The 24,663-nt window shown below is 37.1% G+C and overlaps 1 protein-coding gene across 2 annotated transcripts; it reads left to right on the top strand.

The window, feature by feature from the left end:
- Positions 1–19: 19 nt before the first annotated feature.
- On the top strand, positions 20–24,113 carry FGD4 (FYVE, RhoGEF and PH domain containing 4). 2 transcript variants are annotated; one of them, XM_054386592.1, is made up of 15 exons: positions 20–126; positions 1,167–1,647; positions 8,492–8,581; positions 10,720–10,865; positions 14,425–14,581; positions 15,647–15,785; positions 16,471–16,529; positions 17,166–17,312; positions 18,725–18,897; positions 19,777–19,807; positions 19,979–20,074; positions 20,481–20,606; positions 22,463–22,603; positions 23,550–23,690; positions 23,856–24,113. In XM_054386592.1, exons 1-15 carry the CDS (start codon positions 35–37, stop codon positions 24,111–24,113), a joined length of 2,277 nt encoding a protein of 758 aa, XP_054242567.1. In that variant the 5' UTR covers positions 20–34. The 2 variants fall into 2 exon arrangements, with proteins under 2 accessions (XP_054242567.1, XP_054242568.1); XM_054386593.1 differs by having other exon boundaries at positions 1,152–1,647.
- The last annotated feature ends 550 nt before the right edge of the window (positions 24,114–24,663 follow it).

Here is a 24,663-nt window from a genome sequence, read left to right as displayed (position 1 = left end):
TAGGCATAAAGCTTTATCAAATCAGAAACCAAGGATGGAGGAAGAGGCACCCACCCCTGTTTCTAGTGTCACCAAGGAAAAGTCCAGTAAAGTGTCAGATCTCATTAATCGTTTTGAGGGCGGCAGGTATGTAACAGAATTTACAGAAGTTACAGTTTGTATGTGTGTGGATTCTTGGGATTTGACCCTGTGAGGAAGAATGTTGATACGGTGGCAGTGCTCAAATCCATCCCCACCAGAGGAGCTGATGGCAAAACTGCATGTGTTTTGAAATGTTAAGGAACTTAAAATGAGCACTGCAAGTTTTGGAAGTGGCTTTTTTGCATTTCCTCAGGATACTGATGTTCTGAAGGGATGCCCCTTATGAGAATGAATGCATGATGTATAATAAAGCATGTCCTGAGCAGCCAGAGTATTAAGACTTTCATTGAAAGTATTTCCCCTCAAGATGGGGGAAATGCAATCCTTTATGCAGAAGCAGCTGAGCATTGCAAAAGTATGTTTGTCTAGAGGAACATAAATAGTTTCAGAGCTTCACCTTCTTTTGTTAGGTAAAGACTTGCCTTCTGACATGGCAACTGCTCAAAGATGGGAATAAGAAATTACTGCAGCACTGGCAGTCCTGTGAATTCTTCTAGTGCCAGTCCTGTTTCCAAAGCATCACCAAAGTTTTTCCAACAATGTAGTATCCTTAGAAAAAACATTTTACCTCTTCTGAAAGGAAACTCCTCAGGTTCATTTTGCCCTAGACCAATGAGACCTACATTTCTTCCTCCTAGATGTACCTGCACATTGTACAGGAACTTCCTCAATATTATTCAATTAAAGGAAGCTATAAAGAGAGCAAGGGAAGCTTTCTTATTTGTAAACTTTTACAAGTAGGGACATTTTGTTTTGGGGACTGGGGGAAGCTGAGTTGCTTTTTGGCCACCTTCATTCATTAAGAGATGCATATTTGAGTGTGTTCCAATGGAATAATGCAGTTCAAATCTCCATGGTCTGAACTTCTTAATATGAACACAGAAAATAATGGGTTGGGAGGAACTGGTTATGTGGTGCAACACTCCTACTCTTTATAGCAGAGATTTTCCATAACACCATGTTTAACTTCTCTTGTATTTTTGGTTTGTTTTTTTTTTTGGTGTTTTTAGCCCAGTAAGTCCCAGTGATTTGAAGAAAGATCCCTCTGTTCTCCATATTTCTAAATCTCAAGGAAGATATGGGTCAACACCATCACCTCAGCCAAAACTCCCTTCCCAGCACTCACTACAAAAACAGGGAAACAGTGATAACGACAAAACTCAGGTTGCACAGCTACACACAGCCAACGGAGTAGTAGCACAAGATCAGGCAGAAGATGAGGACAGGAGATTACCAGACCAGGACTCTGCTGCATCCACCCCAGCTCCAGATAATGCCATCGACAGCAGCTTGATAAACGGAGAAGGACAAAGTACTTCCAGAGAGTCATTGCAAAGTGTAACTGCCTATGAAGGACAGATGCTGAACAGCAGCTACAGGACTTCAAGCAGTGATACACTGCTTCCATCTGAAAATGAAAGTCAAGAAACAATAGAAATGAATACTAACATGAAGGAAGAACCAACTGAAGAAATCAGTAAGCAAGAGCAACCTGTAGAAACAAAGGTAAAAAGACAAATTGTTTCATTCTTGCCATAGTACTACTTTGTTAATGTTACCTCATTTTTTTATTTACAAAAATAAGCTTCCAAGAGCAGGCTAGAAAGTTGAAAATGTTTCGCTTATTTTTTTTCCTCTGGGGAAAAAAAAAAAAAAAACAAACCAGGAAAAAATCTTTTTCTTTCGTCTTTCCCCATCTCTTTTTCCCAGTAGCTACTTGAAGTGGGAAAAAAAGTGCAACTGAAACATGTACATGTACCAGACAAAGAGACACACGTTAGTAATGTACATGAAATAAAATATTCTATGTGTAGAAAATTCCAGGTGTAGTAAACTGTAGCAACAGGGCTTCAGGCAGAACTGTCATGTGAGTCCTTGACTTGGATGTAGCTGTCAGGTCAAAGCTGGGAAGGCGTTGCCATTCTGCTAGCTATTGGATAGATGCAAGGTTCAGAGTATACTAAATAAATGCCTTGTTAGCAAGAACATGTCATTTTGACTTTGAGCTTCCTTGTAAGGGAGGGATTTCATTAAGTGAAATAAGTGAGTGGAAAAAAAAAATCTGTCTTGGGAAATAAATTGGTGAACATTTATTCGTATTTCCCCTACTAAAAGTTTGATTATGCAGTTTGCCTTTTTGTACTGAAGTGTAATCTGTGTGAGTCATGGCAGGCAGAGCTGGGCTGGACTCTCCTGGCCTTCATCTTCACCAAAGAGCCAAACTGAGTGTTAAAGCTCAGTACAGTTTGCCAGGAGTACACCTGTTGACTACAGACCTGCATAAGTTCTCAAGTTTAGTTAGCTCAAGGTCACAGACATCTTTGTTTGAGGGTAAATTCCATGTGTGGGAAAGGTGGGTCTCAAATTCTCGTGTCATAGGATAAAATATCCTATGCAATGACAAGAAGGTGCTGGGTTGTATGGATTTTCTTCTTTCTTTTAGGGGTTGTTTTCTCCAATAATGAATTAACATTATGATTCCCATCTAAGCATAAACCTGGTTGTGGTCCAAGGCACTTTCAACCTGCCACACCTCTCATTATGTTTCTTCTCCTGTTCAGTAATGCTTGTTTCCTCTCCCTGTGCCAATAAAGTGCTGAATGCTCTGTGGGCAGCAATGTTATGCATGAATCCAAGTTGTGCAGAAAGGTGCTGGCAGCATTTTCAGGAAAAGGCAAAAACGGCGGGCAGTTCCGTTGTAAAGTCCAGGAAGGAACTGGGCAAATGCTAATGGCAGCAACCTCATCAAAATCTGTCTTGAGCTGTTGAGATCACATGTGGTCTGTTCTATATTGACCAAGAGTCAGATTCTGAGGTAGGATATGACTGTGACTGGTTGTATCGTTTGCTTTTGCTTGAAGGGTAAAACCAAACCCATGCAGGATGGCTTAAGTCAGTGTCAGTGGAGAATTTAATCTGTAAAACTGAACTGGATCTTTCTGAGATACCAGTTTGCTTGTGACACAAAGATGTCCCTTTTAGTGAGATTAAGTAACATATCTGCCACAGACTGATCTAAGGGCCATGCTTTACAAAATCAAACACTGACTTAGTTTGGATTAATGCAACCTACAGATGGAAATCAGCCCTGTGAAGGTCGAAGTAGCTGCTGCCATGCTGTCTGGAATAGTGGGAGGCTGATGAGGAACAGGAGAGGTTGGTAGAGCTTTAGGATGTTTCTGCATCCAAGCAGGCATTGGGAAAAAGTAAGAGCATTTAGACAGCCTGTGATTGTGCTAAGCACCCCCTTAAAACTGGGATGCGGTCCAGTTGGAGTTGCACTGTACAGACTAACAGCACTCTTCTGCCCTTTTTAATGAAGCAAATTTTAATTAGATACAATTCAGTAAAACCAACAGGAGCAGATGCATGTGAGTCACAGACAAACTTTAAATTATACATATATATTTTGATGTCAATGCAAAGTAACTTGTCTCTTGCATGCCATATTTCCTAATTCGGGGAAAATCGTGCTGCCACTGTCTCTTTGTAAATGCATACACATACAGCAGAAGTCCACTGTTGGAAAGGGTGAATTAAATTGGAGAGTGGTGCAAATCCAGAGCAGAAATTACTTTTTAGGCTTGGAAAAGAAAGCTTGGTTTTTGTTGCTCTTAAAATTAGTTGCTTCCCCCTCTTATCACTGTAGGTCTGACTAAAGTCAGATTATTGCAAGTTCTGGAAAAGCTAAGACAAAATTTATTACATTTGGCAGTGTTCTGAAACATTTTCTCCAAACAACCAGAGTAGAGTATGCTTTATTTCTCTTATTTATTGAATTGGTATGAAAGTCACAAACCACAAATAGCACCAAAAAAAAAAAAAAAAAAGTGAAAAGCTTCCTGCCTTTCTGCAGAAGCACCTTCTGTCATAAAATTTAGTTTGCCTAAATGTGGAGGCTGACGAGTACAAGAACATCCCAATCAATTAACTTCCTGAAAACATCTTGTGAGAAATCTGCTGCTAGGTCCAACTAAGGACAAGAAGACAAAAATGCTTCATTATTTGTTGTGAGACTGGTAAGAAACAGGGGTATAAACTGCATGCCTGCCACAGATGGAGAAAAATCCATTCTGCATCTTTAATAAAGTCCTTACTTGACATCATCTTTTTAAAGGCAATATTGGGGACTCTGGTGCTTCAGGTGCAAAACCTAATGACGACTGTGTAGTTCTAAATGTAACGCAAAGTTTTGATTGAAATTGGGCAAAACTCTATTACAAAGCTTAACTTTCTGCCTGGAAATGGTTTTGTTGTGGGGTTGTGGTTGTTTGGTGGCTTTTGTGTTTTTTTTTTTTTTTCGGTTTTTTTTTTTTTCTTTCTGTTGCAGCTCTTTAGAGAGTCTACCACCTTCTTCTTGGTTCTGCAATTTCTGGTCATCTTTAGCAGCAGTGATGAATAAAGAACAAGGCTGTATACCTTTAGCATTTAATATGAATGTGTAAATCCTCTTGAGAAGACAATTATAATCTTATTCCATTATCCCTTATTTAGGGATACCAGGGTCATTACTGCTTTTCTTGGTTGCTGTGCAGGAAACTAATTTGTCAGTTCTTCAATGGACTGTTCTGTAACATTACTATGCCAGGTGATTCAGGACTTTCATTGCAGGTCTTGAAAGTTCAATGCTTTCTTTGGTTGCAGAAACAGAGGACTCAAGAGATTAAAGGAAATATTAAATTCTCTTGGCAGTCTACATTTATATTATTGATACTTAGGGAAGAAAGCCTTGGATCATGAAGCAGCCATGATTTGAATGGTTTTAGACAACAAAACCTCACTCTATTACATTAGAGTACACTCAGCATTGCAAACTAACAAGCACAACCTAGACTGAATTGCATTTTTTCACACTTTAGGTTTGTGTTGCCTAATATATTACTGCAAAGCCCCTGGGTTTGTGTAGTAAGTTATGGCTATTTTGGATTTTAGATTTATGTAAAGGCTGCTTTAAATAATCAGAATTTTTGCTGGCTTAGGAGAATGGAAAAACAATGCAAGGAAATATGATCAGAGGTAAAAACTGAATGCTCTCAGCATTCTTTTTTCTTGCTTCTTCTTAAGTTCAGAGTTCAATAACATTTTAGGTGAAAATTACTTGTTTGAATTTCTTGCACATCCTTAGAATTGTTACAATGGATGCTTAACTTTGTACTAAAGAATATATAACTAAGCTCAGGTGAAATGGTTACTGTAAGCATCCACATAGAGTCCTGTCTCATGCACCTGCTGCTATCTCACACTTCTGGTATTTTGATCACAAACTGAAATCATGTACCTGTAATGTGAATGTTCTCTATATAGCACCCCACACTAACCATTTGTTAGATTTTATACTTTGAGGGGCCATGTGTTACCAATTATAATAGGTTTGAAATGTTCCCCGAAATCATTGAGATGTTGTGCATGAAGTGATAATGTGTCCAGGTATACCTTGTGGTAAATTTTTCGTTAATGGCAAGAAGCCAAATAGAAATACTGACGTATTAAAAGCATAAAGAAGTCATAAGAGGGAAATATGAAGCTTTTCCAGGAAAAAAAGTGTCTATATCTTTCCTTTTCTATTATCTCATTATCCTACTTGTGAAAACAAATATGTGCATTTATGGTTATACCCTGTGAAAATAAAGCTTAACTTGTAACTTAAAAGACAATTAAAATTCCCTCTCACTGTTAATGATTAGACTTGATAGAGTAGTTCTTTACAGACTTGATACAATAGTTCTTTAGGGAAGCATTGAAGTTCTCAGTAGTTGAATACTAAATTAATGGCTTAAATTATTTTTTTCTTTTAAGAATGTTCCTCCATTATGTCTACAAGGTTTTTCAGGGCTGTTTTCTGAAACAGCTCTAATAATCATAGAATCAACAAGGTTGGAAAAGACCTCAAGTTGGACCATCAAGTCCAACCTATCACCCAGCACCTCATGACTAACTAAACCATGGCTTCAAGTGCCATGTCCAATCCTTTTTTGAACACCTCCAGGACGGTGGCTCCACCACCTCCCTGGGCAGCACATTCCAGTGGCAGTCTTTCTGTGAAGAATGGTTCTTAGTCATTCTTACTGTCACAAATAACATTCAGGATTTACTTCCAAGTCTTCTGTTGTAAGACTTGCTTTTTGCTACTCAGAATAGTCAAATTCAGATCTGCAGAAGCTGAGCCCCTTTTCTCGGGGTTTGCCTAAGCCCATGCATCCACCCATGCATCTGGTCCCAGTTCACCCAATGTGCTCAGAACAAGGGGCCATCACTTCCGCAGGAGATGGATGCTACTACTACAAAACCCTCTTGTGGCCTGTTGCTTCCAAAAGGAAGGAAGCTGGACTGACCTGGGAGCCAGATGCTTTTCTTTAGATAGGGTACTAGATATGACACTGAAGCAGGTGAGTAAGTAGTGAGGAGGATGGAGCTAGTAGTGGAAAATGCAGGTTAGAATTCACGTAACATGGGCAAATATTCAAACGGTGAGGTGGGAAACCAAAGACCAGGAATATGATTTTATTCTTATACTAATATAATCGTAAAAATTGATGTTATTATGCTGGAATAAGAACATGCAACTGTGATTAAAAAAAAAAAAAATCATCTGGGTTATATATTTATTCCCACAACGAAGACTCCTGTGTCAGGTAGTATGGCTGATGTAGAAAGGAGACTAAGGTTCAAGAATTAGGAGGATGCATTAATTTGACATGGAGAGGATGGCAAAGCTTGGATCAGAGCACAGTGAGACGTTAGAAAGGATTTGCCCTATCTAGGAATGAGGATTAAATGCCTTTTCTGAATTTCTCATTTTGTGTGATATTTTCAAGTCTGTTATGTATGATTTTCCCTCTCAATTAGTTTCAAGTAATCTGAAAACTATGGATTGCTTCTGTAGCAGTGGTCCAGAGAGAAAGTGGGGTTTGTTTGGGGAGAAAAAAGAAATAATCACATTGCCAGAGAACCAGTAGCCTCCATGGTTTTGTGCCTCAGGTCTGTATGTGAGATCTCTCATAAATGGCTGCGCTAAACAGCCTGCTGTAGCTGTAACAGCTAATCCTCTGGTTCCCTGCAGTGTCTCTTGACAGCACTTAAAATGCTGTTCTGTAGGTTACTGTGGTTGCTATGCTGATTAAAACAGATTTAATGAACAGCTTTGAAGTCACTATTCAAAGGCTGTATTGAGGAAGGAGACTTGCCATGTAGCAGTGTGGCTGTTAAGGCTGCAGATTAGAATTCAAATGTGTTCATATTTGGAATACTTATTAAATACTGAAAAAAGCCACTGAAGTCCTTTAACTGAAAAGACTTCAGTATTCTGCAAACCATCATTATAAGTGCACTTGCAAATGTTTATCATAATCTCATGGAAAGCAATGTGCTGTCTGAAAGCAAAAATAACTCTTTTAAGTGCTCCTTTTTATTTTTTTTTGTATGAAGTTTTTCTGTGATTTGTGTAGAAAATTACAACTTTCCCACAAGCACTGTGATAAGGCTGTCATTTACTTAGGAAAAACCTGGGTGCCGTTGGATGCAAACAATATTCAGCCCTAAATCTGGAGTAAAACTCTTGTGATGGAAGTGTCATTTTGTTGAATCTGACACTTGTGAGCCTGAGGCATTTCCCTGGTGTTTTAATATTGGCTGTGCTTTCATTGTTTGCTTTGAAGTCACTTCTCATAGCAACTCATAATTTTATATTCTAACATACTTAGCTTAATATTTGAAATTCGAATGGGTGTTTTAAATTTCTGTTCAGCAGAAGAATCAAAAATGCATTTTGTGAAATGAAAGACTTCAAAGTAAAAAAATTCCCTCAGTATGCAAAAGCGACTTCCATAAATATCTACTGAAGGAGCACTCCAATTGCAGTCAGCAATTAATCAGCAGTGAGTACATTGATGACCATAAAACATTTTGTATGGTATTTTTCAATAATTCTATCATGCAAAGAACATACAGTTCAAATCATTTGAAGCTGGGGTGGGGGAGAACACCAACTAATTCCATCTGTTCCCTCTTACTCTGCAAACCAGTTCTTCCAGCTCTGAAAGGTCAGTGGTGCTCGTTTATGAGGATGTGAGCTGCTCTGTTAAGTAGGGAGTTGGTGCTTTTGGCAAAGATCTCTGTACAAACTGGGAAATTTTACACGTTTTAGGCTTTGAGTTTTGCACTGCAGTTCAACTGATTTTTATCCTCCTCTGACTGTTACATTTGTTATTAAACTCTTGGAAAGTTCACATTTTTCAAAATGCATGTCTCTTATTATTTGTGCTGTAAGGCAACCCTATGTCATTTCAACTCTTTTCCAGTATTCAGCTATGTTTCCTCTAGTATCCTAAGAGCTGTTCTTATTTTCCTCTAGGAGACAGATGAACAGAAACGTCACAAAATTGCCAATGAACTTCTGCAAACAGAAAAAGCCTACGTTAGCCGACTTGACCTCCTAGATGGGGTATGTATTTCTTGCATTTGAGTTTTCTTGCCTTGATTTCACTTGAATGGCTATGATTGGGTGTGTATACAAAATGCATAAGAGATGGTATGTTTTGCTGACTTTTCCAGACAGTCATTTGCTTTCACCTATGTTTATATTTTAAGGGCACTACTTGTTTGTTTGTTTTGAGTATTAGAAATTTGTGGATGTTAATGATAGATGCTCTGTGTGTGCAGATGTCACCATAAGCAGTAGTAGTGGTAGGCTGTCCCAAGAAAAAGGATGGACGACTGTTTCTTGTCTTCTGGTGAAATGGAGAAGGGTATTTGTAGATGATTCAAAAGGGTTTCAAACCATCACAGTATTGTTTTATAATGTTGAAACCACCTGCCCTCTAGAAAATTCCTAAAATCATTCAGATCTGAGCCACCAAATCAGAATTTTTTTCTAGTGTCAATGAACCTAAGAAGATGCCCATTTTAAACACCATATCCCCTATTTTCCCACTGTATGTTTAGACTAAATATTGAAATGAATGGAAATTACTCTTCCTGCAAGGAAAGAGTTGAATTCTTGTGCTCTGTAGAATCAAACTCCTATTTTTTGTATATGAAAGTCTGTAGTTCTTGAGTATTTTCCTTTTTTTTTAATGTCTTGGTTACTTTTTCACTTATATCCATTTTACCTAGATTCTTCCATCTTTGCATCACTTGATCCTTGGTATATCTGTCAGACATTGTTGTTTGAATTTCTCAGGTTTAATGCATAGGTCTTGTAAAAACAGTTGATGAAAAGTAAAGTCTCGGCTGACAGAATAATTGTTCAGACTGCTTGGAACTCAAAAGTCCTCAGGAAAGCGGATTTACCTAGCAGATCCACAGATATGGTGTTTCAAAAGACAAAGGATTGCAAAAAAAGAAAGAGGAGCTTTGATTTAGAGAAGTTTAAAAACAAAAGAAAATGTTTACTTCATGCACCGTTTTTTTTTTTCTGATGGGTAATGCAGAATTATTTTCCTTGATGCAGTCAATTTCATTACTTTTTCTGCCTCTTTTCTAAATATAACTGGCCAGAATTCTGAAAATTGAATTTCAAGCACAGCTGCTGAAATACTGATAATGAGAGGAAAGGAGAAGACTTGGAAGGGAATTTCACATTTCTAAACTTGGTTAAAGACTTACACAAACTTTACAGTCTTCAAGATAACTTGTCAAAATTAACTGACTATCCCCTTGGAAATCCAGCAAAGTGAGCATGTTTTAAAGTTTATGTGAAAGTGTATGGCTTTTTTTTTTGTCCTTTGAAGACACTTTGCTGTCTCAGTTAGGATTTTCAAAGTTCCTGTCTTCACACTCCCTTTCCCAAGCCATTACTCAAACTTCTGAAAGCCTTTGTAGGGAGATGCAGTCTGCTCAAGCATCAGAGAGGGAGATAGAGAGGCCATAGTCCACAAATACTGTTTTATGTGATGGGCATATTAGCAGCTGTGTGTGTCTCTAGCTATTTTGTAGCTGTATCTAGTCAGATAGAACCCACTGATTGGGAAAGTTTTGGGTTTGGGTGTTTGTTTTGTTTGTTTGGGTTTTTTTGGTGGTGTTAGGTTTTGTGTTTGGGTTTTTTTTTTTTTTTTGGTGTTTTTTTTTTTTATCTGTCTATCTAGTTAATTTATTTTAAAGAGTCTCTAGTAGAGTCTGATCAGAATTGAGTCCCTTTTGTGTTTTACATGTCGTGCAGACCACTCATAGCTTGTCAGCTACTTGCAAGGAGAGTGGTTAGGCTAATGGTGATCAGACATTGTGCAAATTGAAAAGAAAGCAAGAGTGGAGGATATGACTGGGAGACTGGGAAAGCTGAGATGATCTAGCTGTTTAAACAGACAGGATGCCTGGAGTTAATCCAAAATGGCACTGCTTCAGTTTGGCTTTCTTTCTGTCAGCTCTGCCTGCAGCACTTTCCTGGCTCACAAGAAAATAAGTGGGATATAAGGAGAGAAGCTTTTAACTTCTGATGAGGGAAAGAGATTAAATGAGTTTATCATCATCTGTGTTACTGAGATATTAATCTTGTCTCAGTTGGAGGAGGAGGGGTGGGTAGGTGGTTTTCTCCTGATTAAAGATAATAGGCTGATAGGCTTGGGCTCTTTTTCTGTATTGCAGGTATTCTATTCCAGACTCCTTGAGGAAGCAAACAGAGGTTCATTTCCAGCTGAAGTGGTTAACAAAATATTTTCTAATATTTCATCGATAAATGCTTTCCACAGTAAATTCTTACTACCAGAACTTGAGAAAAGAATGCAAGAATGGTAAGAAGTGACTCACTGGTTAATATATTATTAAACTGTGTCTGTAGAAGCACTGTCACAGGGTTGAGGTAGGGAAGGTACCTTCATAATAAAGTGTTCCTGGCCCAGGAAGTACTGTGGGTAGGAGAACATCTGCTCTTTTGCTCTTCATCAGGATCTGACTCAGTAGAGGACTTGCATCATTTGGTCAAAATAAAGGACATGTATCTTGCTGAAGCCAGTGAGATTACTCATGATTAAATGCATCACTGAATTAGGGCTTCAGACTGAAATAATATCCTACCCGATGAATTCATGGCACAGAATGTAAAATTGAGATAAATTTATTGTGTTACTGTTGTAGCACAGTAATCTTTGTCATCATTGCTTTCTGTAGTAAGGTGGGACACATGCTTGTTTTACTGTGGTTTGGGTTTCTGTTTGAAATAAAAATCCGTATCAGGCATATTTTGGGGATGTTTTTCCTCCAACTTCTCTTGACTTCTGTTAGGAGCAAACAAGAAGAATAGCTGAGGCATAAATATACTTTGTAATCAACGCTTAAAGATATTGTAGTATCTTTATCCTGCCTTGGTGTACAGGATTCGGGAGATATTAAAATATAGGCATGGACTTTTGATCTCTTTTACATAATTGTAATTAAAAAAAAAAAAAAAAGAAAAAAATTTCCCAAACTATTGCTGCTTTTCTACCTTATTTGGGAAAAAGGGTCACCTCATTTAAAAAAAAATAATACAGTTGCTTCATCTAGTTGTTTCACCTCAGCACATTTTAGCTCCTGTATTCCATGTTAGCTAGGGCTCATTATGAAGAATGCAATTGTTTGTCCATATATCATTTCAGTTACACTGTCCTATAGCTCCCTAATTGTCAAAAATTACACTTAAAAATGAGAAATCATGGATTTTTTGTGATATGCATGAAAACCTCAGACACCATGGCAGAGCTATAGACAACAGCTACACGTCTCCTGACTGTGTAAGATGATTCCCTTTTAAAATAATGATTCTTTAAAACAAAATTGTTACTGTGCACAAACACATGGTAATCTTCTATAGAAGTCAAGTCTATAGTCTGCAAGAAAGTAAATAAGTGTAAACATCATGAAATATAGGAAAGGTTACACCTTAACTTATGTTGCTTGCAGAATCACTGTGTAAGGTGCACCCACCATTTTCTTCTAATCAATTGAAAAAAATATGACAAGAAATACAAATGCCTGGATTAAAATAGAGTGCATACTCAAGAGAAGTGGAGTTTAAAAAGTAGCTTACACTATGTTGCATCAGTGTTATATATATTTGAAATTAAATTTGTGACATAGCTTTAAAATTTTGCTCTACACACTTTCTAGAGCACAGAAGATGGATTATGCTACATTATGCATTTGCAAAATGCTAAATCACAAATATTGTGTGTATAACTATGGCATGAAAGGTTGAAAAGCACTTTTGCAGATGAGCTTTGACTGTTGATGCAAAACTAATAAATTGCATCATAAAGCTAGCTTGTTTCTTACATTGCTTGGAACCAAACTCTATGCTGTAGCTGAGACAACCTGTTTAAATATCCTTAAAATATTATGCTTTTGGGAGGAGTTAGGAAAAAATGCTGCAGCTGAAGACAACTATTTCTGATCATTGCTGATAAAATCTGGGGTAACTTTCTCTCCCTGTCACTGGCCATTGAAATTGTCTGGCACAACAGCTTCTGCTAGACAGAGTTTACTTTCCTCAGCAGTTCTCCTAATTAGACATAGAAAATACTTAAGAACTTTTTATTGGTAGATTTATGCACTTCTGTTATTTCTTAGCTTCCAATAAAAATAGCCAGATAAAAATTTCTGATGCTTTACCTTAGTTGTGGTTTGTTTTGAAAAGTTAAGGTAAAAATACATAGTTTTGAAACTGGGGAGGCAGATCAGAAACAGTTTCTTCTTTCTTGGAAGAAAAGATAGTGTGAATCTAAGCTTAGTGGGTAGAAATGAAATTGGCTGGTAGTTTCATTTCAAATGAGTTGAGCAACAGCTGCAGTTGAGTATCTTTTACAACATATGGCTTGAAAACACTAGAAACAGCCTTGTTGCAACGTATTTCCCATGAAAAGAGCATTACAGAGCATAACAGTGATCCCACATCAAACAAATACCTACCTAACTCTGTTTTTTGTGTCTGAGGATGACCAACAGGAGATATCTAGGGAAGGATATAGGAGCAGTGCATGATAGCTTCTGGGGCAGAATGGGGGCAGGTTGTTGAAGAAGTTATTTCACTCTTTCAATGAAATGTTTGGGTCTCTCAGTTGCAGAGCTGACCTACTCACATGATTTGTTCTGCTCTAAAAAGGCAACTTTCAGCTTTGTTGAATGCCTGTTAGCTTGTATGCTGGAAGAGAAAACTGTTGTTCTGCAGTTGCCTTTGCTGTGCTGTATTTGACAGACCAGTGCTTAGTTCTTACTGTGATGGCAGTTTTAAATGAAATGCCACAAGTCAGCTATTTAATATGAGAGTTTTTAGAATGTAAAGGTGAATACCATTGTGGTTTGATAGCACAGAAACATGAAGTGTTTCTGTACCTGCGTTACAATTTGAAATCCTATTTCTTGACCCCTAAACCCTTCTGTTGTCACCAGACCTAACAGTAGGACAGGCATCTGCCAGGTCTTACACTGGTACCTTCTGCTCCTCTGGAGGCAGCTGGAGCTGGACCAACCTTTGCCACTCTTGGCAATATTCACTATTCAAAAAGCTTCTCCCTGCCACACAGCTTTTCTTTTGGAGAATTGGTGTGTTGAAGTAAGCTGCCACAACATTGATTTCAGACTTTGAAAGATAGAAAGATACTGAGTTTCCAAGTCTGTCCTTGAAAATGAAATGTGAAACGTTTTCCATTGTAGTTCTTGGAGATTCATGTGTGCCACTCCCCTTTGTGCACATGGAGAGTGCAGCTTCTTTCTGCCAGGTTTTGTTTTGTTGGTTATTTTTTTTTAACATTCTGTTTTACTTGAAGATATTATCAGTAATTTGGACAGATGTGAGGAATTCCTCACAAAATACTGGAATATAAGGGATTTTCTCTACTTCATATGTTTGGGGTTTTTTTTAGATAAATAAATTGTAAATACATGTATTTCTATAAGGTACAGAAGGGAAGCTGTACAGTATGGATTTAGTCCTCAAACAAAACCACAGCTTAGATATTTAGATGGCAAAGCATGGTCAAAAGAAACACAGAATAGTAGGGTGTAGGAGGGGAGATAATGTAATTTTAAGGAGCTGCAAATGAAATAAATTAGGCCATATTTTGTAAAGAACACCTTTCAAGATTTTCATTACATTATTTCTTTCTTTATTGTTCTGCATAACCTATAGTGCATCATCAAAGAGCATACAAATGCTCTGTGTGAATTCTGGTCATTTTCTATCGTTACATTGGAACTCCCTGCAAGGCAACCCCAAACAGAAGGATTCTCTATTAAACTCTTCAAACATCTTTATAACCTCCTGTGACTTTTTTTTCTTTCCTGTTTGCTATGAGATTCCACCCTCTTGCTTTGCAGGACTGCCACCCCCAGAATTGGAGATATTCTGCAGAAGTTAGCTCCTTTCCTCAAGATGTATGGAGAGTATGTGAAGAATTTTGATAATGCAATGGAGTTGGTGAAAACGTGGACTGAACGGTCACCTCAATTCAAATTCATTATTCAAGACATCCAGGTAATGGGAAGAATAGCATAGATACAAACATATATGAAAATACATAGGTTAAAAAAAGATTAAAGAGAAAATTAAATACCGAATTCCTTAGAACTAAGGGTTCTTGTGTTTATCTGCCCCACACATTCTGTTTCTTCTTTGACCTCCACTTGTGCACAAAAACACATGCAAATCCAGACTTTTCAGTGCAACATAGAGGAGTAAAGTAGAAAGGCTGAAACATGAGAAGACTCAAACAATACCATAGATACAGAAAGAGAATACTGTTTTAGGATAAAGTGACTTATCAGTGCAGCTGTAGATCCTTCTATTGAATCCATTAAGTACTGTTGGCTCACAAGTAGTGCTGTTATGCAGAGCACTATGCTTTGGAAGTTAGTTATATAATTCTAAACGTTGAGCCACAAAAGGCTTAACAGTCAAGCAATGCACCATTCTTTTCAAAGGTGCTTTTTGTACCCTCTAGTGCTCCCTGTAGGTCTGGCAGGTACGTGTCTTCCTACTGCAGACTAAGCATCTGGAAATAGTAAGGTATTTATACTTAAATATTGCTGTTCTGTAGAGTCTTTTGATTCTAAGCCATGGAAGGCAAGTATGTGCATTTTAATGTAATAATTTAAGTACATCTAAGATTATGGAAATGAATATGCAGCTTAAGACATTGCTGAGTTTACATTATGAATGACACTCAGAGAAAACATTCCCTTAGATGGGTAAAATACACTTTTGTAGCCCTCTGATGTGGCTTTTCCTGATACATGATCATGAACTGTTCTTATTAATTCAGTAGGAAGTCTCCTGTCTGAGTTATATTGAAATACATTGGAGTTTGGAAGATTATTTTTTGGTACGACTTTTTTTATGAAATGGATACTTAGGAAAGTTTTTACAATTGCTTTCAGGAAAGAAGTTTGGATTTGTAGAGTAGTTGTAATTTCTTCCAAAAGGTCTATCATGCATGCTTCAAAATACATGATTTATGTTTCATCAGTCATAATTTTTATTTCACTGTATCATAATAACATTTTTTGCCTGCTACATTGAAATATGTTTACAATTTTTTAGAAGGAAAAAGTGTGTGGAAATTTGACATTGCAACATCACATGCTAGAACCAGTACAACGCATTCCACGCTACGAGATGCTTCTAAAGGACTACCTAAGGAAATTGCCTCAGGATTCCCTAGACTGGAAAGATGCTGAAAGTAAATATCTTCTAGTAATTGAAATAAGATAGTTGTAAGAGGGTACTGTAAATTAAAGATATTTTCAGCAAAAATAAAGTGAAGAAGTAAGTCCCTCTCCAAAGAACTATAGAATTTCTTCAGTGGAATCGTAGGATTCTTTGGAAAAAAAATCTGTTTTAATAGAGGATGAAGTTAATATAAAAACTGTAAAACCTTTAGTATTCTCCAGTGGAGCACATTAGTTTTGCTTGAGTTTTAGAATAGTGCACAAGTTCCAATTTCTTTGCAGGTGTTTGGAAGTTGTGGTGGTTTTCCTTTGTGATTTGTTTGTTTGTTTGCTTTTTTTTTTGTTGTTTTGTTGTTGTGTTTGGGTTTTTTTTTTTCAGTTGGTTTGTTTTGTTGGCATTTTGATTTGCTTTATGCACATTTGGAATGTATATTTGTTATTTATTTAAAAAAATGGTGGAGGTAAACTCATTCTTGTATTTTTAAGCTCCCATAGGAGAAAAAAAAAGCAGCCTATTTTTTGACTTATTCCTTTCTGTACTTACACAAGAACGGTTCAAGATATTTTCACAGATTGTTCAAAATTACTTTGCCAGATAATTTTTCAGAAATCTTTCACTGTTTTCTATGTAATATATAAATAGGTGAAAATGAAGCTTTTTCGTTTTACTTTTTTTTTTTAACTTCTTCTTTCCAGAATCCTTGGAAATTATATCCACTGCAGCAAGTCACTCTAATAGTGCAATAAGAAAAATGGTAAATAATCCTTGTTTTCCTGTTAATTTTTTAATGTATTATATTGGAGTATTTGGTGAAGATAGGAGTATGAATTGCAGATCTTCCCTAAAAAATAGTCATCACTTCTACTTAATGCATTTTTGGAGCTCCTGGGTATGATAGACAAAATTTGGTGTTGCACCTAATTCTGTCACATGGAAAATGGGACAGACTGGGTTCCTCTCCTGGCTCGAGCAGCTGACACTATGCTGGACTCATAGCCTTGTTTAATTTGCTTCTGTTAGTGGAAAGATATTGTTTATAAAGAGTATTTACTGTTTCTCTACTTTATTGGGCTGGCATGATAGGTACTTCATTATGTGGTGAGATATTTTGGACAAGAAATAATGCAGGTTGTATGTGTAACTGCATTTTTCAAATTATCAGAGATAACATTTCTAAAAGTACTTGTTACTGGACAGCTGAATTAATCATTCTGCATTGCTGAGGACACATACTGGGTATAGGGGTTGGGGGTTTTTTGTTTGGTTGTTTTTTTTTTTTCCAAAGATAACAATCTCCAGACTTACACAAGCTCCCCTAAGTTCACTTAAACATGCTTAAAGTTTTGTGCTTTTAATGAATAAGTTTTGTAACTGTATTTTCACTGTAAAGGAGAATCTAAAGAAATTGTTAGAGATCTACGAGATGCTGGGGGAAGAGGAAGACATAGTGAACCCTTCAAATGAACTGATAAAAGAAGGACAGATCCTGAAACTGGCTGCTCGCAATACCTCTGCTCAGGAACGGTATCTTTTTCTGGTAAGTATGGTGCCTGTATTTGCAGCAGTGGCTGTGTACCTTTCTAGACTTGAACTACCAAACAGAGTGGGAAATCCTCTTCTACTTGATGTGCATGTCTTTCCACTAAAAATACACCATTTAGATCAGAACACATGATTTTAAATAAATGGAACCAATGCCTACCAACTGATATGAAAGCAGGTCCTAGAGCATGAGAATTCTGACATTCTCATGAAACTCAAATGCAAAGGCTTACTATTTTAGTCCTGGTTGATGGTGTGTGTTGGGGTACCCAGACAGTCTCGTGGTCCTGTGGGAGGTTGTTATCATGGCAGGTCATCCACTTTGTCAGGTGCCTGCATCTTGTCTTGGAACTAATGAACTACAGCCATGCTCCCTTACAAATCCCTTGGAAAAGGTTTGATGTTCATTGCTTCCCTTTGTGTGATTTTGCTTATACACATTGCACGTCTTCTGGTCAATAAAGACCAGTAATGGGTTGTTAAGGCACAACTCCTGCTCATCTATCTTTCAAACAAAAGAAGTCCTTGAATTGTAAGATCTCAGATGAGGTTAGACAACTGATTAAAATTACGTGCAGGTCATATGAGAGGTGACAATTTCAAACGTGCTGTGTTAGTGATACAGACTAGGCAACAGACTAGACAAGATTTCTGTGAAATAGGATTTAACTGAAGTGAGTTACTTTTCTTCAATAATTAATTTTGAGAAAAATGTGAGGGGGAAAATGAGAAAATTAAACACTATAGATCTGATTTAATAATTGTACTTCAAGACTGGGTCTTTAGACATTTAAGCGTTATTAAGGATTAGAACTTCAAACAGAGAATCTATCTTTGTCCTGCTGATGTATGATTTTATTCCTGTCATATTGAGGGTTTCAGTGAATGAAAACTCTCAGAAATGTTCTTATGTCTTGGAGAGAAGATAAATAATGTCCTCAAATAATGCTAGTTACAACTTCTATAAAACCATATGATTTTGGTATAGGAAAAATATAAATGTGTACACTCAAGAAAAGAGTTCTTGCTCTGCATTTTAGAGTAGGTATTTCATAACTGGGGCATAAGAGCATGTTTTTCTAACAAAAGTGTAAAGTACTCAGTCTGACCAGTGTAAAATATCCAGTCTGACTATAGTTAGTAATAAACACTATGAAGACAGCTACATGTGCAGAGCAATTATTCTTATGTTCAGCAAAGCTGTCCTTTAGTCTTGTTTCTAAAGAAATAAGAAAATAAGTTGTCTTGCTCTAGAGCTTTGGTCTTCTTGCAGATTAACTGAGCAAGAAAGAGCCTGCTTTCTCATCCACAAAGTCTAGCTTTGAGATACTGCCCAGCTCCCAGTAGAAGCAGTGGCCATATCTGCATTTTTGTTAATGCAAAGCCATGTGTATGTTTATTCACCAGTTTAACAACATGTTGCTCTACTGCGTCCCCAAATTCAGCCTGGTAGGATCAAAGTTCTCAGTTCGGACCAGAGTTGGCATCGATGGTATGAAGATAATAGAAACTCATAATGAAGAATATCCACACACTTTTCAAGTGTCTGGAAAAGAGCGGACACTGGAGTTGCAGGCCAGGTAAGCAGTCTTTTTATCTAGGTTTTGAAGGGTTGAATATATGCATACAACAGAGCAGACTAGAAGATTCCGAGAAGGCCTGGCTTCATCTTACTATCAGTGTTTTTAAAATAATCTAGGCAGCCAAAATCATGAATTGTCAGTCCAAGGACCTCTTGGAATAGGAGATGTATCTATAACACATAGTGCATTACCTTACTTTGCAGAAATACCTAAGACAGCTGTGATTGCACTGGCTGGAAAACTGAAAGCCATGCACCTAACTGATGAAAAGGCAACCTGTCTGACTTCAGTGTTCTGGGATACTGAGTGCACTAATGTCTGGGCAGAGCTGCTGTCTCTGGTACCTGAGTCACCTTGGTACAAATGAGTCTGCTCACCTCAGGGCATATCCTAAAATGGTCTGGATTGGATGGGGCCACCAAAGGTCATTTAGTCCAATGCCCTTTGCGGTAAGCAGGGGCATCCTCAACTAGATCAGGTTGCCCAGAACCCTGTCGAGCCTCACCTTGAATGTATCCAGGAATGGTTGCAAAATTGTGAAGCCTGAAATTATGCTTCTGAGGTTTTTGGTTTGGTGGGGTTTTTTTGTTTGTTTGTTTGTTTTTGATTGTTTGTTTTTGTTGTTGTCATTTTCTGTTGTTGTTTTTTGTTTGTTTGTGTTTTTTCCCTGTTGTTTCAGTTCTGTGGGTTTTTTTTTAGTGTTTTGTGAGCTTGTGGGGTTTTTTTCCTTCTAAGTTGGATAGTTAACAATTAGTATTGTTTACATTTAAATTCTTGAAAATTACTTTAGAATCTTGACTTTTGCAAGAAATTATTGGTAGAGGGATAATGATTCCTGAACTAGTTTTGGACTAATATGTCAAATATTTCTTTTAGTTCTGAACAAGATAAAGAAGAATGGATAAAGGTAAATGAATTTATATTCTTTATTTTCTAAACACTTTTTCACTCAAGCAATCAAAAAAGTAATTTTGTTATTTTCTAGCTGCATCTTTTCTCTGCTAATCAGTAGCTGGTCAGAATGTAGAGTCTGTTTTAAAAGTAGTGTGTTTGAGGAGTTTCTCCACTGTTTCTTTAGGCACTTCAGAATACTATAGAAGCTTTTCACCAGAGGAATGAAACTTTCAGAAATGCTATTGCTAAAGAATATGAAGACACACCTGTTGAAGTTTCTGTAAGTTCCTGGTTTTCCTTTACTGCCTTCTTAGTACCTGTGTTGTCCTTCAGTAACTGGAAAAAGTTTGGCAGAATCTTTGTTTTCAGTCTCCTTGTTCTTATAGCAGCGGAATTACAATCATCTTCTTGGTAGTTGCTTTCCTTCATAATACCAAATCTTATTAAAAAAGCCTTTTTTTCTTTTTTTTTTTCCCCCCTGCTTAACAGAGTACCCTTTCAGTGATGCATAATGATTTTTGACTGGGTTCTTTGTTATTTCTTGTATAGATTTTAAAATACATCTTGAGCTGTTTCACCATTTCCTTTCTAGAGGAAGAGAATAATTACTTTCTCTGTTTTAAGTATTGCATAGCTTTTCATGCTGGCTATTTTTATTCACCCATTCACCCTCTGCCCCACTTCAGAATGCTGAGCTTGGGAAGAGAGCACCTCGGTGGATACGAGACAATGAAGTAACCATGTGCATGAAATGCAAGGAGCCCTTTAACGCACTGACAAGGAGAAGGCATCACTGCCGAGCATGTGGACATGTAAGTGTAAAACCCAAGCTGCTGTAGCTGGCCAGGAGGTTTGGGAATGCATCTAAGCACCTGCTTGACTTCTGGTGGCTGCTGGTAACACTGCAGTTTGTTGCTGTGCTTGTGGCTGAAAGGAAAATCTGTGTATGCCATAGCACAAAGGATCCTCTATCTGCTTTAGCTGGCATAGTATTCGGAAGTAATTTGGAACAGTGGAAGATGTGCATTGCTGTAAAAATGTCCTGAGCCCCTGGACGTAGTTTGTATATATTGTTACTTTTGAGTGCCCTCAACTGATCTTAACAGTTTCAATACCATATTAAACTGGCATAAGCCAATGTTATCCCTGCTGGGGATAACACTGGCTGCTTCCTTTGCTCCTTCTGCTACTTCCTCCCTCCTCTTTGCAAGAAGATGATGAAGCCCTGCAGTTTCTCATTGGGTTATCTGGGACACTGGTTTCAGTGTCTGACTGCGAACATGTGCGAAGCATCGGGTGAGAGAAGAATAGAGAGAAAGTGCAACTACCGCTTTCCATGCATGGTGCCAAGGCTATGTATGCCACTGTGAAGTGACTATGAGGTAGTGGCATGACTTGAGAGTTTTCAGAACTCTCTGTAGTAAAAGAGGAGCATACGGTACTTGCTTTTCTTGCCATCCAGTAGTTCTGCCTTTCTCCAGCAGATGGTGGTGGAAGCCCAAGTTTAATTTTTGTCTCATAGGTTGTACCGTATGATTTCTTTGTCACGTTTTTGTGTGTCATGAAGGCATACTGTATTCACAGCGCTACTTTGGTGCTTTGCAGGACAGTAGAGACTTTTTCAGAATCTCTGAATTACTGATCACACAGTGTCATCTGTTTTTTTTTTTTTTTTTTTCCCCATGACCATACTGTTTTAAAACTTCTTGAAGATTACACCCCTCCTTTTGTTTAGACTCCTAATTACTTCCTAGTATTGTAGTTCTATCACATCTCTTTGTTTCTTCATTTTAAAACATTTTTTCTTGGGAATGAATTTGGGTCAGTGGTGGTGCCTTTCAGCAATGATTAATGGGGAATACTTAACTAGTATTATCTAGAGATACTAGTTGAAGGTAGTGATCTAGATCAGTCCACAAAAAACGTTGTTCAGTTGTTTGAGTGGTTCAAGTCAATTTGTTTACCTCTCTTTCTTGAAATAACTAGACCTTTTTTTTCTTTTTTTTCTTTTTTTTTTTTAAATGCAGGGCATCCTTTTCACCTGAAAGAATACTTCTGTGGAAAACATTTCTAATAAAAGAACTTCTCTTCGCCCTCTTTTGCCTCTCACTTTAAATATATAGTGAAAGGGGAAAGCAGGGTGATATTTGCTTATTTATTCTGTGTAATAGTGAACAGTTTCTAAACCTGTAAAATTAATATTTATTGTCAGGTTAAAAATTAGCCATTTCTGATTTTAAAACTTTTTTTTTTTCCTTTTTAATCAGTAAAAGTACATCTCATTTGTACATTTTTTAGGTTATGTAGGAAACTAAATGGCAAATGTATCTTTTCTGGTTGGCATGGTTTGTGCTATATTCTGATTATATACCTATTTTTGACCTACAAATATAATGGATAGCCTAATGTGATTTTATGCAAAGTACAGAGTTCCACCAGGCAAACAGTAAAAATCACTTCTAGTTAAGAAGCAATGGCACAAATTTGGGCAATCGTTATTTTCAATTAAGTTATGGTTGACATGTCACAAAGGCATTATCTTTCTTGTTCTATATAATTCAACAATATATTACTAAATTGATAAAATGAGATTAATTTTTAATTAAATTCTGTTTTCATAAAATTGTATGAATACTTACATTTTCTGTGTCTCTTTTCTGTTTCTAAGGTGGTTTGCTGGAAATGTTCTGATTACAAGGCGCATCTCGAATATGATGGTAACAAATTGAACAAAGTCTGTAAGGATTGCTATCATGTTATAATTGGTTGTACAGACAGTGAAGAAAAGAAGAAGAAAGGCATCTTGGAGGTATGTAATTAAAAACTACTATATGTGCATAGCTGCAAGCAGTTTTGGCTCATCAGTAGGTAAAAAATGGTAGTACTCTTGCAGGGTTACTTTCTGTTTGAGAAGTAAGTATGTGGACCAAATTCATCCCATCCATTAGATTTAGGTTTTCAGCATTCATTTTTCTCATTACTATCTTGTTTCCTACAAAGATTGTTTCTTTTAAAGGGGGAGATTATGAACCTTAGAGTTTGTTTGCTTCTTTCCAGTTACATCAGCTAATGTGATAAAACATTAGCTTTCCTTTTAAATATGTCGTTTTCTTCTTCTGAACTTAGGCTGTTGTAGTAATAAAACCAACTGCTGCTGCAGAGATTCTTGAAAACATACACCCAGACTGAAAGAACTGGGGATGGAGGTGAGAAGAATGAAAGGGAGTTCTGCTATTTAGAGTCTGAGACACTGTTTTGATCAGTGTATACCTTTCAGTCATCAAGTTTCTCTTGGCTTTTGACATCTAAAAATTCCAAGACTCAGTGAGACAACAGAGAGCCATGTTTCTCTAATGATCAAGGGGAAAGCAAACATCATAAAACTGCAATTGACTTTCACCATATCTTAAATCCCCCAAAAGGCATTCTAAATTTGTCAACATATATATTTACCTGGGATGTAGCAGAGAAGGACTGATCCTTGAGCTAAATACAAAATTAAAGAGAAGACAAAAAAAGGATTCAGATTGTAATTCTGTATACAGGTCTTAATCCGTGTTGACTCACCTACACTCTCTTAAATGAGTAAGGAGCACAGAACTCCACTAGCTTAGTTTACAGTCAAGAGACTGCTGTATCTTGACATGGTGGCTTATTTTTTTAAGGTAGCTGAAGCAGCCATACAGTCTCAGAAATGTCCATCTGCATGCCTTATATTTTAGTCTTTCTTTTTTATGCTTTATACTGTCTCCTAGATTGAATCTGCAGAAGTCTCTGGAAACAGTGTTATATGTAGCTTTCTTCAGTACATGGAAAAATCAAAGCCCTGGCAGAAAGCATGGTGTGTCATACCTAAACAGGAAGCTCTTGTGCTGTACATGTATGGTGCTCCACAGGTATGTACAGAGAAAATGGAAAAGATTTTAGTAATTATTGTCACTGACATCTGCAGAGGATGAGTCAAATAGCTTGGGGATGAAGAGAAGGACTAAGTGCACAGTGAAGGAGTAGTAGTGGGGAGATTAGTTGGCTGTTCTTAATCTAGAGCTTCTTCTTTTTAGGATGTTAAAGCTCTAGCTACAATTCCACTTCTGGGCTATACAGTAGATGACACTCCAAGAAGTGCTGACCTCCCACACAGCTTCAAACTGACCCAGTCGAAGTCTGTGCATAGCTTTGCTGCAGACAATGAGGAACTGAAACAGAAATGGCTAAAAGTTATCCATTTAGCTGTCAAAGGTGAGACAACAGAATGTCAAAATGAACTGCAAGGGAATTTAGAAGAGCAACCTGAATCTTCTAAAACATCTGAATGCTGAAGCTGAAGAACAACTGATATTTTAAAAATGTTTCATTTGAATTTGTGGTTAACCTTTGTGTTAACCTTTCTTTACTCAATCAAGAAAAACAAGCAAAACAACATAAACAACCCTTCTTACTACCATACACTTCTTAGCACTTTATGTTTGGGAAAAATTCTGGTCTTTTAGGGATCTATTTCTTATATTTATGTTCTGTCAATAAGAGTGATGTACAGGTCCATTTCAGAGACTTTTGAACAAATGTGAATGCTGTTAAAAATACTTACTAATGTTACTCTATTACTTGTGATGCAATTTTTTTGTTTTTAATCCAGTTGCTCTTCAGTTAATATTTGCTACTTTTATTAAGAATGCAAATATAGAAGCTTCCTACTTACATGTTAAGACTTGCAACAAGATAAAAGATATACCTCCACATTGCCAAAATATATCTGTAGTGAAATATGCAGGGACAGTTTGGTTTAATGGATGTAATTTATAGATGGAATTCCACAGATCTGTACATATGTTGTATTCATTTGTCTTTTTTTAATTAATGCAAATCCCT

This window comes from Indicator indicator, chromosome 14 (assembly GCF_027791375.1).
Source record: "Indicator indicator isolate 239-I01 chromosome 14, UM_Iind_1.1, whole genome shotgun sequence".
In the NCBI taxonomy this organism is placed as follows: Eukaryota; Metazoa; Chordata; class Aves; order Piciformes; family Indicatoridae; genus Indicator; species Indicator indicator.
Note: the sequence above shows the minus strand (reverse complement) of the source record. Positions and strands in the feature narration are given on the sequence as shown.